The 15,430-nt window shown below is 41.2% G+C and overlaps 1 protein-coding gene across 4 annotated transcripts in view; it reads right to left on the minus strand.

Moving 5' to 3' along the window:
- The window catches only part of pde4d (phosphodiesterase 4D, cAMP-specific), a 211,326-nt gene that overhangs the window by 40,115 nt on the left and 155,781 nt on the right, over window positions 1-15,430 (minus strand). Inside the window, exon 1 of one of the 4 annotated variants that reach the window (XM_084947258.1) lies at window positions 15,292-15,430. This exon is cut by the window's right edge and continues 2,074 nt beyond it. The exons of the other annotated variants lie outside the window; for them this stretch is intronic. Within the exon in view, the coding sequence (XP_084803384.1) occupies window positions 15,292-15,380 (89 nt within the window). The 5' untranslated portion in view covers window positions 15,381-15,430. The remainder of the gene's footprint in view (window positions 1-15,291) is intronic. 4 annotated transcript variants of the gene reach the window in all.

The raw sequence follows: 15,430 nt of genomic DNA on the forward strand, positions 1-15,430 counted from the left end.
ATAAATAGCACTTAACTAAGGGAGTGAAGCACAGATGGCAGGTCACAGTATTGACAGGGCTCCATCCATATCTATATGTTTAAAGTTGCCACCAGCTATTACTGTTGCTTCATATTTAAATGCTACAGAGGCGCACACACACACAGACACACACACACACGCACGCACAGGCTGATGAGCACATTTAGTTTCAGGGGTACATGTTTGTCAGAGAAATGCAGTTGTAAAATTGACCTAACAAGGTCTTAACAGTTCTGTGTGAGCCTTAATGGACAGAGTGCTCTGATGATTGGCTTACGCTCAGGTCTAGTTAGTGAAGGGACCTGTCCTGCAGAAGGACTTGAAGCTTTCCATAATGACTTGATTGGACCTGCATATTTTTCATTTACCTTGCTCGCAACCATGTTTTGTAAAAGCAGAAGACATTTTTCCTCATGGAGATGCAATGACACTCAAAAATGCACACACACGCAATTCAGTCCAGCACTAAAGGTTTAGCAGAGCCAAGAAAAAAAAAGCAGAACTAAACTCTAACAACACAAGCAGCCACCAAGCAACGACCATTCACACAACACTTGGGTGTGAACACTGCTCCAGGTCTGTGTTGTCCAGGTGAAACTATTTATCAGTTAATGCTCTGATAACAGAGAACACACAGACTTTGTGTACATTTATAGAAGTAGTACAAACACAAATTAAAACACATGCATATAACATAGTCTCAATATACACACAAAGCAATAAAGAGAAATTACTCTGAAGCATAACTACCCTTGAGAGTCACTAAATTTCCCTTCTGAGTTCTCTTACCACTTCTTATTTTCTTATTTACTCCATAATTTCGACACACGAGACAAAAGAAAAAGTAAAAGAGAGAAAAAAAGCAGAATACATTGAATATCCAACAACTCGAAACATGCAGATGAGAAAAAATTAGGTCCCTTCTCTGGCATACCCTCCGCAACATAGTTTCAGTTTCTAAGATGAGCCATACCCTCTCCTGCCACGAGGTTTGATGTCGATGGGCTTGTTTGTAGCACAGGGTGACCCGGTGGAGCAGGCGTGCCGGTACCGGGCTATCCTTTCCAAAGACAGATAATTAACTGGCAAACTCATTTTGACGCGGTTCTTAACCGGTGATGAACATAGACTCACGTCAAAGACAGATGTGGAGAGAGAAGCAGGGAGAAGTGACAGAGTGGCACGCCTGATAAAGCTATCTCGAAAGGAAGGAGGGAGGAGTGTGTGAGGAGAGATAGGCAGGTGAAGAGGGGAGGAGAGGCGAGCAGAGGGCTCAGTATGGGTTTGACTAGAAAAGAGGAAAGCATGGAGAAATATGGAGACTGAGGAAGGGGAGATACACGTGAGGAAGAGGGAGCTAATGAAGCTTTTCTTTCAGAAAATGAAATTGAGCAAAGCAATGCTTGAATTTGTTTCTTCCATGCTGATTTCTTTTGCATGCAAACTACTAGAAGATTTTAAAAAATGTGCAAGAAACTAGGTGTGAAAATTGCACACTGGCTTGCATGCATTTAAACCAATCTATTTTGGAAATAGAGGAACAATAAAATAACGAGCTTCTTAGGAGTGTTTTAATGTTAAACTCTCTCTCAGTTTTTTAAGAGTTCTTAAGCCACTTATTATGGGCCATCATGCAAATGATGAAATTAGCTTACACTGATGGTACCATATGTAAAATAATACTTTCCAAGTACTCCAAGTAAGCATTACACAAAACAGGAGGAAGGTTGTTTATAACATTGCTATAATATACTTTAATATATGTTAAACCAGATGCTAGTTAGCACAAATGCAAACAGTGTCTTTTAAATTCTTATTTTTTTTTTTTTTTTTTGGGGGGGGGGGGGGGGGCAGCACCACAACTATGACTGTGCACATTTACACATAATATGACGACCTGAAAGATAACAGCAACAAAAGAAGTAAAGTACCTCATTCCATATAGGAACTACGTTTCACCCTAGTATTTCCTATGTTTTACCTGTTGATGGCAGCAGAGCAGCACAAAACATGTCTTACACTATATTACAAAATAACACATGTAAAATGAACAGTAGTAACTTAAGTTTGAGCCAGAACACTTGTAAACGAATTATGGAAAGACATGTTTATTATTTTTATTTTAATTTTATTTCAAATGACGCCTATGGGTGGTTTTGCAAGATAAGGTGTCATAATTAGAGCTGCGAGTGGAATGGGATCCACTAAGCAAGGAGATTTATGGCCTTTAAAAGACACAACTATCATTTATTATGTTATATCATTTTCAGATACTTCACTGCTATAAAGACAAAGAGCTCTAAATCACTGGAGTGTTTTGTTTCTTAGCTGCCAGCAGGGGGCAGTCTGGTCTGCAGGGAAAATGTATGCACAGGTGGGTAAAGAAGGCAAACACAAAGCAGCCCAAACCCACAGAGCGGTAAACCTCTGTGGGGTTGAGGCTTCAGCTCTGCTCTGACAAAAGCAGCCAGCATGTGACAACAGCTCCTGGGTGGACAAGGAGGCTGTCAAAGTCACAGACGCAATGACAGACAAAACAGGCTTCTTCATTCGTACTGAGCCGGCACCATATGAGCACACCTACACAGACATACACACACCTACACAACGCTGTCTGACTGCAAGTATTATAAATACACACGCCACAACATATACAGACATAAAACACACAGGTCATTACACCAACGTGATACAGACCTCTACATCTCTTGTGTATTCTCACAAACACAACCTGTAACACAAGCGTATGTTTGCTTAGCTGCCTAGTCAGCCACACACCATCAGTGCCAGCGACATGCTGTGACAGAGCGCCAGGTGACGGTTTGACTGTCGTCACTCAGTGTCCCCGAGGATCAGAGCTATAAAACTGGAACTACCGTATCTGAGCGCTACATGCAGGCTGCAACACCTTTTCAAACCAAAGGTGTGTGTTATACAAACTATTTTTAACAGTACTCTGTAAATCATACTTAAAGGGATTTAATCACCATGACTGTGCTGTGACTAAACTCTGGAAAGAGGGTGAAAAAAAAATATTGCAGAGCCACAGAAGAAGAAAAATGAAAAGAAAACAGTGGAGGGAAAAGCTGAATAGTGTAATCAATGACGAGGCCAGGTGACAGGGTTGCAGAGTAGTAGGTTAGGTTAGGTAGTAGTAGCAGGCTAGTACAAAGGTGAATACAGTACACGCCTAACAAACTGGCTGTGTGCCAGAGAGACAAGGAGGGCTTCGATTTACTGCGTCCTCTCATGACTGGCAGGGACGATGCACCCTGGGAGTGGGAGAGGGAAGGAGGCAGAGAGAGGACAGAAACAGAAGCATTAAGCAATCTGCAGGACATACTGTATGACATCAAGTCACTAAAATTATTATTCGTTTCTTTCATTTCATGTCATAAATACCGCTGAAAAGGTGTATTCTCATGTTAAACAAGGCAAAAGTTTCAAATAATGTGGTTTAGACTTCACAAAACTGAGTAGTACCATTATAAAAAATGTTCTCATTGCCTGGACTGATTTACACTTAATTGGCTGCTCTTTTAATATTCCAATGAGATCCAGAAAGCAAAAAAACACTGACTAGTATGCAGCACCTTGCAGTTTTTGTAATATTTTGTTATCTTGTGCAACTACTATTTCTTCACAACTCTGCCTTTTTAGTGAGTATCGCTAGAGTTTGGGCAACAGCAAAGATACTCTTCTCACTGCTCTCTGACTCATGGCTTCTTCAATGATTTAATGATTATAGGGCAGCAGATTAGTAAGATAACCTTATTAAAGCACTCAGAAGACAATTATTAAGATGGGCTGTGAGGAATAGGCATAAGAAAGGGAAAGGGCTTTATTAGTTGGCCCGCTGTTGCCAAGCTTTTTCTATATACGAGGACAGGGAATGAGAGGAGAAGCTAATGAAGAAAGCGTCTCCATTTGAGCTAACTGAACGGCAGTAGTGTGATATAAGAAGAAAAAGAGAGTCGTAACTATGAATTAATGCTACTGAAGCAGCTCAGGGCCATGGCAACTGCACCTGCCGTTGCAAGAAAACTGACTGTGATTAGAGTGATTGGATATTTGTTTTCAAGTAGATAAATCAGCAAAGGTAATGTGATTAAGAGACAACAACTGAATGGTAATTGAGCTTCAGGCGGTACTGTATTTGCAGCTCTCTGCCAGTCATGCCGCATTAAAGGCAGCTGTCATGTGTGTCAAGGAGCAATTCCTTCGCCTCAGCTTGACTTGCTCTTCCCGCCTGCCTTCACAGTCCCCCTGCTAGATTCATGTTTATAATGTGGTTGCCATGGTGACCTGGCAGAATTCAAAAGGGACAGGTAGGTCCTCGCAGCCAATCAGGCATCAGTTGCTAAGGACACGGTGGCAGACTGTGTAATGAGAAAAGGAGAATTGACAGGGTCAAGCCAGTGAGACCATTTCAGAGAGTTAATATTTTACCTGTTAAGGTCCACTCAGGGAAAGGACGTCTATTGCCAAGAATTTCGTTCTAAACAGCAGCCACCTAATGTGTGACAGCCGCCATGCATGAGTTACCTGTGATCTATTTATATGTCCAGCTGAGTCACAGGCTGGGGAGGATTTAAGCTTTCTCACCTAATGTTTAGGTCAGAAACTCACCAGAGTACAGAGGAGAATAGAAAGCACATGCAGCGCAGACCGGAGAGAGAAATAAAAGGCTGGAGAAGCGTGACTGCTTAAGATAAGACCAACAAAAGCTCTTAGTTATGCTGTGCAATGTGCTCTCTGTAAGTGCAGATGCATTCTGCTGCATGCAGTACCGAGAGAGAGAGTGGCGAGAGAGAGATGTCGTGATGTGTTAAAGCTGAAGCGAAGCCGGACATTATGAATGTGAGAACCGTGTATTGACACCAGCATGAAGGATTTTGTCTCAGAGGCATAAAAACACTTGTGTCAGCACAGCTCTCAGAGTCACATCAGAAAGTTGGCGGACAGGATCATAAATGGCTTCAAGTAACCACTAACACTCATTCCTCCTGAATCTGCCAATTTCATTTTTTTGTTCACAGTTTAGTTTATAAAATAGCAAAATTTTGAATGCTTTACATGGTCAACATCGTCATGATGGAGGGTGATATCAGAAGGTCTTTTCTTATGATTTCATGTAGACTGACTAATTGTGTCTCAGCGTCCAAACTATATCTGAAACAGGCATATTTAGACATTTAACACCTGCAAGTACAACAAATACTACTCTTCCTTCAGGCAGGGGTGGGTGGTACACAGGTTTTGACACCACCATCGCAACATTACCATCATATCGTGTTTCGCAATGTTGCAGTTTTGCAAGACATGTTTTGACTTTTGCAAATACACAAAGGACAACGTGCAATGAACAATGTCAAATGCACACGATAATAGTGTAGACACCCCGAAAATGTCGTCTTGCTATGATTGCACGTTTCTCTGAAACTAGCCCAATCTTTATCTTTTTGGAAGCTGATCTTATGGGTAACGTATATTGTCCCTAAAGGTTAGGGTAGTAACACTTGGATGAACTGCCACTTGCTTTAAGATGGTAGTTCTAAATGAAGTGTCAGTTTACCTGTAGTCTCCATTTAAGACAAAGGATCTTCTTGTTAGGTGTAATGAAACAAAGAAGTGTCTAATCTAAATATAAAGGGGTTTAAAGTAGGGAGCCTGTGTGCACAATGACTGATATTGTGTGTCTATTACAGTTTAAGAAAAATGGGGCAGTCTAATATGTTCAGGACACAGGTTACTCATTGCTGTGGGTTAGTTACATGTTCCACCTCTGTAAAATAAAACATGTGGATGATATCTACCATTTATTTCTTCTTTCACAGGCAAAACTTTTAATTTTCTTTTTACATGTGCTCCCACACATTGCAGATTAAGGAAGGATCAAGATTGAAAGAAATACCTCTCTCTATATATTTCACATAGAAGTAGGGCTGGGCGATATATCGAGTTTTTTAAAAATATCGATATATTTTTATACGAGATATAAGATGTGACCATATCCTTTATATCGATATATACGTTATAATTATAGTTGTGGAGCCACAAGTTTGCCTCTCTTTCGTCCACTTTTGTCTTTACGCAACGTTACTCCGCCTCGCCTCTCCTTCACTGAACACAACTCCCCCTCCTCCCCCATAGCTTCACCTTCAGGCAGCGACAAGATGAACACGGCAAATCTCCGTTAACGAGTTACTGCGCATCGCTCCGTGCGTGGGGCTGGACGGCGTCAACGTGCTAACGAGCTAACCACGCTAACGCCATGCAGCCCACAGGGGCTGCACAGCCTAAAATCCTTTCATTTTCTCAAAAATCGACAGCGCGCCTTATGTATGAATTCTGGTTGTGCTTGATGACCGCGAACCGATTTTATGTGGAACACGGCGCTCAGCAATCTGTCAAAAAATGTTTTAGTACGACTTTGGTAAGCTACGGAGCTGCACCGCTTGATGGATTGTCGGAGCATTACGGCTACCGAGGAGCCTCGCGTAGTAATACGCACTGTGCTTCAACGTAATATTACCGTATTGTGTGTGTATAAGGACCATAAATGGCACCTGAAGCGGATTTCAAACTCCAGGCTGTCAGTCACGCAGTAGAAGTTGGGAACAGAGCACCTGTGAAATCTGTCTGTCTTTGTTATTATGCTCAGCGTCTTTTAGTTTATATTTTGACTGCACAATTGTGAGCTTTTTGTTATGGACAAAAACAACATACTTTTCTTTTATTTATGGAGCATTATTTTTAATAAATGCTCATAATTTATTTTTGAGTAGTTTTTTTCATGTACATCTATGCTGTATGTTAATAAAAGTGCCTGTGTGACATCTGGGACACAGCTTTGACTAAGAACTCTCTTTTTGTTCTTACTTTATGGCTTTAAAAAAAATATCGAGATATATATCTTATATCGCCATCCAGCTAAAAAATATCGAGATATGAATTTTGGGTCATATCGCCCAGCCCTACATAGAAGCATTTATCGCATACATTTATAATACATTGTCTCCATAAAAAAGTTCCACAAACATTTTGGGGTTAGGCTTGCAGGCATGGAGCTGTTGTTGATATATCATCAGGGGTTTTAATATTCCATTGTTAGAAACAGCTGTGGTGCACAGACTTAGTCACTAGTCTGTTGGCTGCAACCCCAACAAAGACAACTGTTTACAATTAAGGCTGATGCTATTTAGCGGTTTTATAATCTGGAAAAAACAAACAAACAGTTTAAGTAGCCTTTGCTTGTACAGTCCAAATGTGATCACAGCACTAACTATTAATCTCAAAAGTGGTTTTTCTCAGTGACGCTTGCTGCCGTGCGTTAGAACAATAGAACAAAGCGCTGACATAAAATTTGTTTTGGGTATGACTTCCATGAGCCTTTGTGTGCTTTGGGCAGTATGCCAGTGTGTACTGACAATACATATTGAGTAATAATATTATGATATGGGTCTTGAAGTGCTTTTCATTGTCATGGCTGTTGACCAGCTATGTTGTTAATTCAAAACCACTCAGTAGAGACTCAGCTATGGACATCACAGATACTGTTTTGGCTGGCAAGCTGAGGCAGTTTTTTTTGAAGGACACATTAATGGGAAGATGAATAGATGGAGGATAATGCAAATGCCCATGTCCTGCACAGCTTGCTCAATAAGCTCCTACATATCACACACACACACACACACACACACACAGAGGGTCACAACTCCAGCTCTAGCGCACCTCAAGCACATGGTGAGGCTAATAGGCTTAACTTGGCAGCAGTCCCGGTGATGTCAGAATAATCCCTCATTAAAACCCTGATGACATCACTACGCTGTTGAGAGTAAGTAAGAGCCGAGGCCACATATTTACGTATGTAAGGGATCCCCTGCCAGTATACGCCAAGGATGCCCTCCGTAAGAGATTATCCAGGTTAAGCTGTTCCTCAAAACATACCCAGGGAACACTAGCGTCAGAGCGGCTAGCTTAATTATAGTCTCTCCTCATATGAAGTTTATTAGGTACGCCTTCCCTTTCACACAAACAGCTCTAATCTCCAGAAATGGTTGATGGGATCTTGTTAACCTTACATGAAGGGTTAATGAACTGCAGACCACGACTGTGTTTGCAGTTCAAATAGCGAACAATAAGGACTACCACTTCAAATTCAGCAAGACAAAAGGAACTAAGCCTTGTCTTGAAAAGCTTCTGTGAGTTATGTTGCAGCTTAAAATTAGCAAAGTAAATACTTTAACTAAACCATGCTTTGAAGACAACCCAGTATGCAGGCTTGGATCAGCAAGATGTGTAAAGTCGGCTGATTTCTAAGCGACAAAGATATTGAAAAAAAGCTCAAAATGGGACAACTCAACAGTGTGTTGCCAGGCCCAAAGACTTGGCTATTAAGGTCTAAATTTAGAGACAGCAGCATGGATCTATCCAGGTGTTGTCCACTGTGCAGGATTGCAAGCCTCACTCAGCTCACTGAAGTTTAACTGGCAGTTTGCATGGCAGAAAATGGCTTATGTGATAATGCAGTTAAAGCAAATGAAACCTGAAATACTGAAACAGCTATTCATGCACTTTTAGTACACACAACAGTAATGCTGCTGGACAGTTTCTGGTTTAGGCTGTTGCAAATCTCCTAAATAACAACAACTAAATTAACAGGGAGGAAACAGTCACCACATCTGGGAGCATGAACTAATTTAACAGCTTTATTAGTTCAACTATTCCTAATTCTAAGACTAGCAGAAGCAACAGACTGCCTGGATGGATAAATAACTGAAAAATCTTCAATTATTTTAAACAAGTTTTTAACAAAAACCCAAATTTGCTCCAGTTCAAAGCTTAAAACTTCCAAAGCCTACACTTAAAAAACAGGCTCTTCTCTTGAACATGTTCCTGCCTTTACTTTGTCCCTCTCACAGTAAAGACTGCTGAGCTGCACTGTCAAAAATTACAAGTCTGTAGTGGTACTAATGCAAATGCATAATGCTTACATAGGCTTCTTTAATGGCTTAGTAAATACTGTCAGGGCACAAAGAAACTAGGCTGATTTTTACTTATTTAGAGAAGACACAAAGGCAGAAAGTCTCTAACAGACAGCTTCAGCGCTTGCCTTGTGTACCAAGTTAAATAGAGAACATGTGCAGGTAGTGTTGTCACAAATTCGCTCAGTGTCCACGTTCATTCCTTTCCTGCTGCGAGAGTGTTAATCTCCACCCCGCGAGTGAGAGTCTGTCTTACCGGATGGATGAGAAATGTAACAGTTTGGATTGTGCAAGTGGGAGTTCCCTCAAAGGACGCACTCAACAAATACATTCATAAAATGCCAGTGTTTATGAGAATACCGAGAAAGGCACATTATGTAGACTGTTTTGTCTGTTTAGTTTACTGGTTATAAAAAGAGAATGGATGTGCAGCCCCTGTAAAGGATCTCTGACTCAATGCACCAATAAAACTGAAACCGAAAATCTGTAACAAGTCATTGCAGTAAAATTTTGACTGTCCAGGTTAGTGGTTTTATGTGGGCCTGAATGTTACTTGTTGCTCAGCTTTATAATATAGCAAAATATAGTAATATAGAAAAAAACAAACAAACAACAACCCAGAAATACATCTCAACAACCAACTTCACCTTCCTTTGTCTTGGGATTGGAATTAGTTGAAATAACAAAACTGCTTGTGTCTGTAATATTTCCAAATCCAGTCAGGTATGTGCGCATGCAAGAATGTGTGTGTGTGAGTGTGAGGGGACTCCCTCTCAGCCTAAATCCTCCTAATCTGTTTCTATGCCTCCTCATAAATGCTGCCGTCATCATGGCAATCCTAATCCCCATCATCGTCACGAGCAATTCCCCCCAGAGACAAACTCCGTCATCAACATGTTTTCCTGCTAATATGAGGTAACTCCCAGTACGTGTGTGATGTGTCCGTCTCCTATGTCTACGATACGCATCGCAAGGGAGGTGTCTCAATTAGACCCGGCTGATGGGGTGACTAAGAACTGAAAATTAGCATAATTTTTATGGATTACTAAACACCTATTTGGCAATGAAAACCTACAAGGGGTTAATCATTAAATAACAAAAACAAGCAGCCAAGAAATGGAAGCCATATGACCCTTGACCCCAACACACCTTCTATTCTCCACATCTTTTTCTTTCATTACAAGTGTTTGTTTTTAGCTGCGCTGACAGTTTATAACGAGCTGCCGCAGAGGGCGGCTTTGTTCATCCAGGAAAGGGCCTGAGCCTGATAACATCTGCTGGCAAAAGAGAGGTTTTGTTTAGGTCAAACAGTGACGTACAAAGCTATAATGATATTTCCTAATTTCTTTGTTTTTTGCCATCAGCACTTTTGAATCACAATGACATTTGAATGTCAAGAAAAAAAAATGATCATGGAACAGTGAGCGGTGAAGGACCTTTGTCAATAGGCTGTGTAGCATGAAGGACAACGGAAGTAAGAAAGTGCTAATTATAGTTGCCTTGAGCCCAAATCTTAACATTCCATCTTTTGTACAGTCAACAGGCCAAAACAAAAGAGTCAGACAGATAGACAGATAGATAGATAATCTCCCTGTCCCTTGATCTGTGTCTATTAATCAAAATCATATCTGTGTATATTTCCAGTTGAGAGCTGTATTTAAAGTTCAAAGCTGAAAAGACCAACACACTAAATACTGTGAGTGCATTTTTTGTTTTATCACCCACCAGAATATTAATGCAAAGATACAAATGGCATATGATTATTCAATCATTTTTTAAATGCTGAAAGCAGTCCATCATTAACTCAGCAAACAGACAAAGGTTGACTCATTTTATTTGTCTGGCCTGGATAAAATTGATAATTGATTAAATAATTTTAATACTGCCAATGCAGCTAAAATGCGTTAGCCCATTGTTGTCTGCCAAAGTGAAGGCGTGCTTTTGGCTGTGCGATGCTGTAATGAACAACAACAAGAGCGCCTTTGGACGCTAGTTGTCATGGACTGCATCTCTTTGGGTATATTTCATGTAACACATGAGGAGTTGCTGTATTACACACAGGAGAAAGGGATCAACCGTGAATAAGAGGCAGCATAACACAATGAGAAATCCAGGAGCAGCAATGTGTGAAAGATACATTGGATGATGAAGCAAGTGGAAGGCTGGGGAAAAAGAAAATCTCAAGACTGCCAGTACTGACTGAGTCACTGTGTGTGCTCTGACAAACACGCACCAACAGCAAGATGTCCTGGGAAAATAGCTGTGAAATAATGATCATTTAGCAATTCAAAAAAGGGGCTAAATGAAATTTCTCCAACAGAGAGATGGAAACACTGCTGTTGAGTCTTTAACTCCGCAGCAGCGTGTGCCAAACAGAGAACCTCAAATATATCAGTAAAAACATGTCAGCCAGGCTTCAAGGAAGTTTATATTCAAGCTGGGATGGCAAAGCTCCAACTAAATTCTTACTAAAGGAATGCTTGCACAATGTATGACTTTTATATGAGCAGAGACTAGATACAATAATAATTCAGCCCTTTTGTCGTAGGTGTTTGCCAACCGATCTGCTTTTGCACTGTAGATTAATTAAATAGTCATAGATTTTTTGGCCTGACTGGGCTGTCAGATATGCAGCTGCTGGCTTCTCTGTATGGCTGAGAGTGCAGACAAGTTATAACAGGTCATCACGTTGACTTGATGCATTTGAAATTGGTTATTTTATTATTTGCTCTGGGGCAGACGTGGCTCAGGTTGTGGAGCAGCTTGTCCACTAATCGCAAGGTTGGCTCCCCCCTACCCATCCACATGCATCCAAGTGTCCTTAAGGCAAGGCACAGAGGCCCCAGTTGATCCTAATGGCAGGCAAGAACCTTACATGGCAGCTCTGTAGGCGCTGGTACATGAGTGTGTCTGTGCATGAACGGCAACCGTGCTGCAAAGCACCCTGTAGACTAGCTAAGCTTAAAATTTACAATCGATTTAAGATGCATTTGTGTATGCAAACCGTAGCAGCCAATATCATTAAAATATAACCAGCAGTGCAGAGAAGAACCTGGTAGATTTCTGCTTCAAGAGACACCATTCAATAATATCCTGTTACACTGCTGGGTCACAGCTTTCTTGGCACAGACTATAGCTAGTATTTTTCTTTTCCTAATGCTCTGATTTGCACTGTAAAATGCAAAATAATCTGAGTTGCATACAAGCCAGGAGCAGTTATCAATCATTTCATTCACCATACACCGATCCAAAGCAGGTAGAAAGAATGCGGCGTGAGAAAATGTGTGAAGAAGAAACCGTGTTAAACTGTGTGGCCTTTATAGGGGGGAGTGAATTGGGAGAGCTTTTAATAAGGCTGAATATATCAGCATCACACTGCACAGTAGGCTGGCAAAGATTGATGCTGTAGGTGAGCAGTAACGCTGTATTTCTCTCTCTCTCCCACACACACACACATACATACATATACTCCTGTTCTCCGGGACGCCAGTGACTGATGACTTTGTCTCCCCAAAAGTGACAGCAGGTCTCTGCAGCCTCCAAAAAGCCCATTTTAAAATCTCTGCCTCAGTCCCAGCAAAGTAACTCAGAGTGATAGAAAGCAATCTAAAGTTTAGCTGGGATTGGCCCAGAATCAATGACAATGTGCAGTGGGAGAAGGCCTCAAAGAAATGAGATAACAATGTCTTGTGTCTTGTTATCTTACTGACAAAATGCGGTACATCTGAGGTAGCCACCCTCGGGGACAACGACAGTTAAGGACAGGAGGGAGAAATGGAAGGGAATGAGACCTGATGTCCTCCAACTGCTTGCATTTTTTTTTTTTTAAATACCCCTCAAAAATGTAATATTTGACAGTACAGTAATATCTGACAGTGACAGTACACACCACCAATGTAAAGCAGAGGGAGGAACAGAGAAAAGCGATGCAGCAATTCATTTCCAGCCCATGTTCTAAATATAGCCTTGTCTATTCTCTCTCCCCAGCCTGTGAGGCGCTGGATTCACTTAATTGGATTACTACACACACTTTTCATTTCCTTTCTGGTTAGTGTTTAATGAAGTTTAGACAATCATACATCTCAGTTTATTCATTGTGGGCCTGTGGGCAACACCCAGCACAGTCAAACATTGCAGGACGGAGCAGTTACTGCACAGCTCTCGAGAGCCTGGGTATTTTAACTTCAGGTATACAGAGGCTGGAAGCACGGTGATCGATACAGATGCAAAAAGTAAAAATAACCTGACAATAATGCAGTGAGGAGGCAGAAAGAGGGAGAGAGAAAGAGAGGGTGCATAATGTTCTTCCATGGCTTGTGCAGTGAGTCGCATCTGCTCAAATGCGTTATTTTAGCATTTAAAGGTTCAACGAATCCAGTTACGTATTCGCGTGTGGGTGAGTGCATATATGAATTCATATTTTAGACAGGAATGGATTTATCTTTTTAATCTTTATCAGCCTTCTTCTCTCAGTGCTTCTTGACTCGTATGCCACAGGTTTAACACGCAGAGAAGGGGATGTGTCCATTATCACGGTGCAATGAATAGCTCCTCTTCACTCACACACCAACATATCACTCAAATAGATTTACTGCTGTAGAGAAAGAGGGGGGAATCCTGCCTGAGGTATAAACCGAGTCTGACAAGCACATCGCCCATTTTCAGATACAAGTCTCTGACAACTGTGACAGGCGTGAATTGTCCAACACTGTCACGATATTTGCTACATCCATCCAATTCAGCACCGCAGTGCATTCCAGCAGACTGTGAACCGCATTAGTGAGATTTTGCTCCAATAAATCAAAGAATCTCACCCATGGAAGATTATACAAATACCTGTAATAGCTTTGATTATTTATGATTGTTTATCATTTGTGGCTTGTGAATTTCAGGTGAAGCAACAAGAGAGTAAACTAGGTGCAAATGAAAATGCAAAAACCTAAGACAGGCTTGGATGGTAATGTACAGCGTCTTACCACTTACAGGCTAACTCACTTAATCTTTACACAATAGGCCCCTATAGTCCCAGGCTATGTTTACACAACCTGACATTGCATGCATGATAATCTCTTCAGTGTATGTGGAAAGAAGAAGAAGAAGGAACCAGGATGTTTTGCTGTGTATCTGTTTACAGTATGTGCATGTACAGTGTTACCAAGGAGGTACTGCTTTTGTAATCCGCTACCTGACTGGAAAGCAAACCCTGTGTGTGCATGCAAGTGTGTGTTTGTATACGTATGTCTCACTAGCTGGGTGGACACGCTTGCGTGTATCGCATCCATCTGCTTCATCACATTTATTCTTCTGTGCTCTTTCCACGTCTACAGAATTTTCACTGTCTCTGCTGGAAATGTCACTAAATGGTCCCATGTTTGCAATATTAAGGCGAACAATACACTCAGTTCATGGCGGGGTTTTAGATTCGACATCTATTTCATGCATTTATCATGCACATGCTGTGCAAAATAAGCAGATATGTCAACCGAATTATCCCTCTGCTTTTACATGCATCATGCACCAGTTTACACCAGGATAATCCTAAAATACTGTGCACCATACCAAAAACGTGGTGAAGCTAGAAGATCAATAAATAAATAAGACATCAGTCCTTTTCTGAGTGCACTGACATTAAATCTCTTATGCATGATTAGGATGAGAAAGTCAAACCACTGGAAATAAGAATGCTGCTCATATCCCAACAGCCCACTCTAATGACATCACTGACTGCTGTGTCCCTCCCAGTTTGAACATAGCTGGGAGGCAACTATTCCCATAAGATAGCCATCCTAAGTATGACTAATCAAAACAACAGCAATAAAAACCTAACAGCACGGCCCTTTTATCAAAATATTTTTCCAGCACTCAAAAAGGGGTCTAAGTGTTAGAGCACCCACTGAGAGCGTGTGTGTGTGTGTGTGTGTGTGTGTGCACTATTCCTGACTCGCTCTCACATTTATGGATCAACTGAAGCATTTAGTGTGGGAGAAAATGACAGGAAATGTCTGGCCCATTAAACAATAAATTTCCCCAAACACATCTGAGCCAAGCTCGGGACAAAAATGCCACAAGGCTGGGCTAGGCTAGACCTAAGGGAACTCTAACCATGCTATAAAATCAACAAACATGTGCACAAACTGTGCGCGTGCTAATACACAACTTCATGTGTTTTAAATTAACTTCTGGGGAAAAAAACAGAACAAAACAGTAAACCCACTTGAAGATAAAACCAGAAACAAACAGTTTCAGCTGCATGTTTAAAACCATCACCACTACAAATACTCACCATATCCAGGAGTGCCTTCTAAAAGGAAAATGACCGAGGTGCATCATGGACCTGTCAGTGGGAGCACCTGGGCATTGTCCAGGCTTCATACCAAAGCTGTGTCAGCGCTGGTCCCGCTTCCTGTTAACCTTTCACCCCT

Source organism: Perissodus microlepis, chromosome 12 (assembly GCF_051167445.1).
Source record: "Perissodus microlepis isolate ML-2025 ecotype Zambia chromosome 12, ASM5116744v1, whole genome shotgun sequence".
Taxonomy (NCBI): Eukaryota; Metazoa; Chordata; class Actinopteri; order Cichliformes; family Cichlidae; genus Perissodus; species Perissodus microlepis.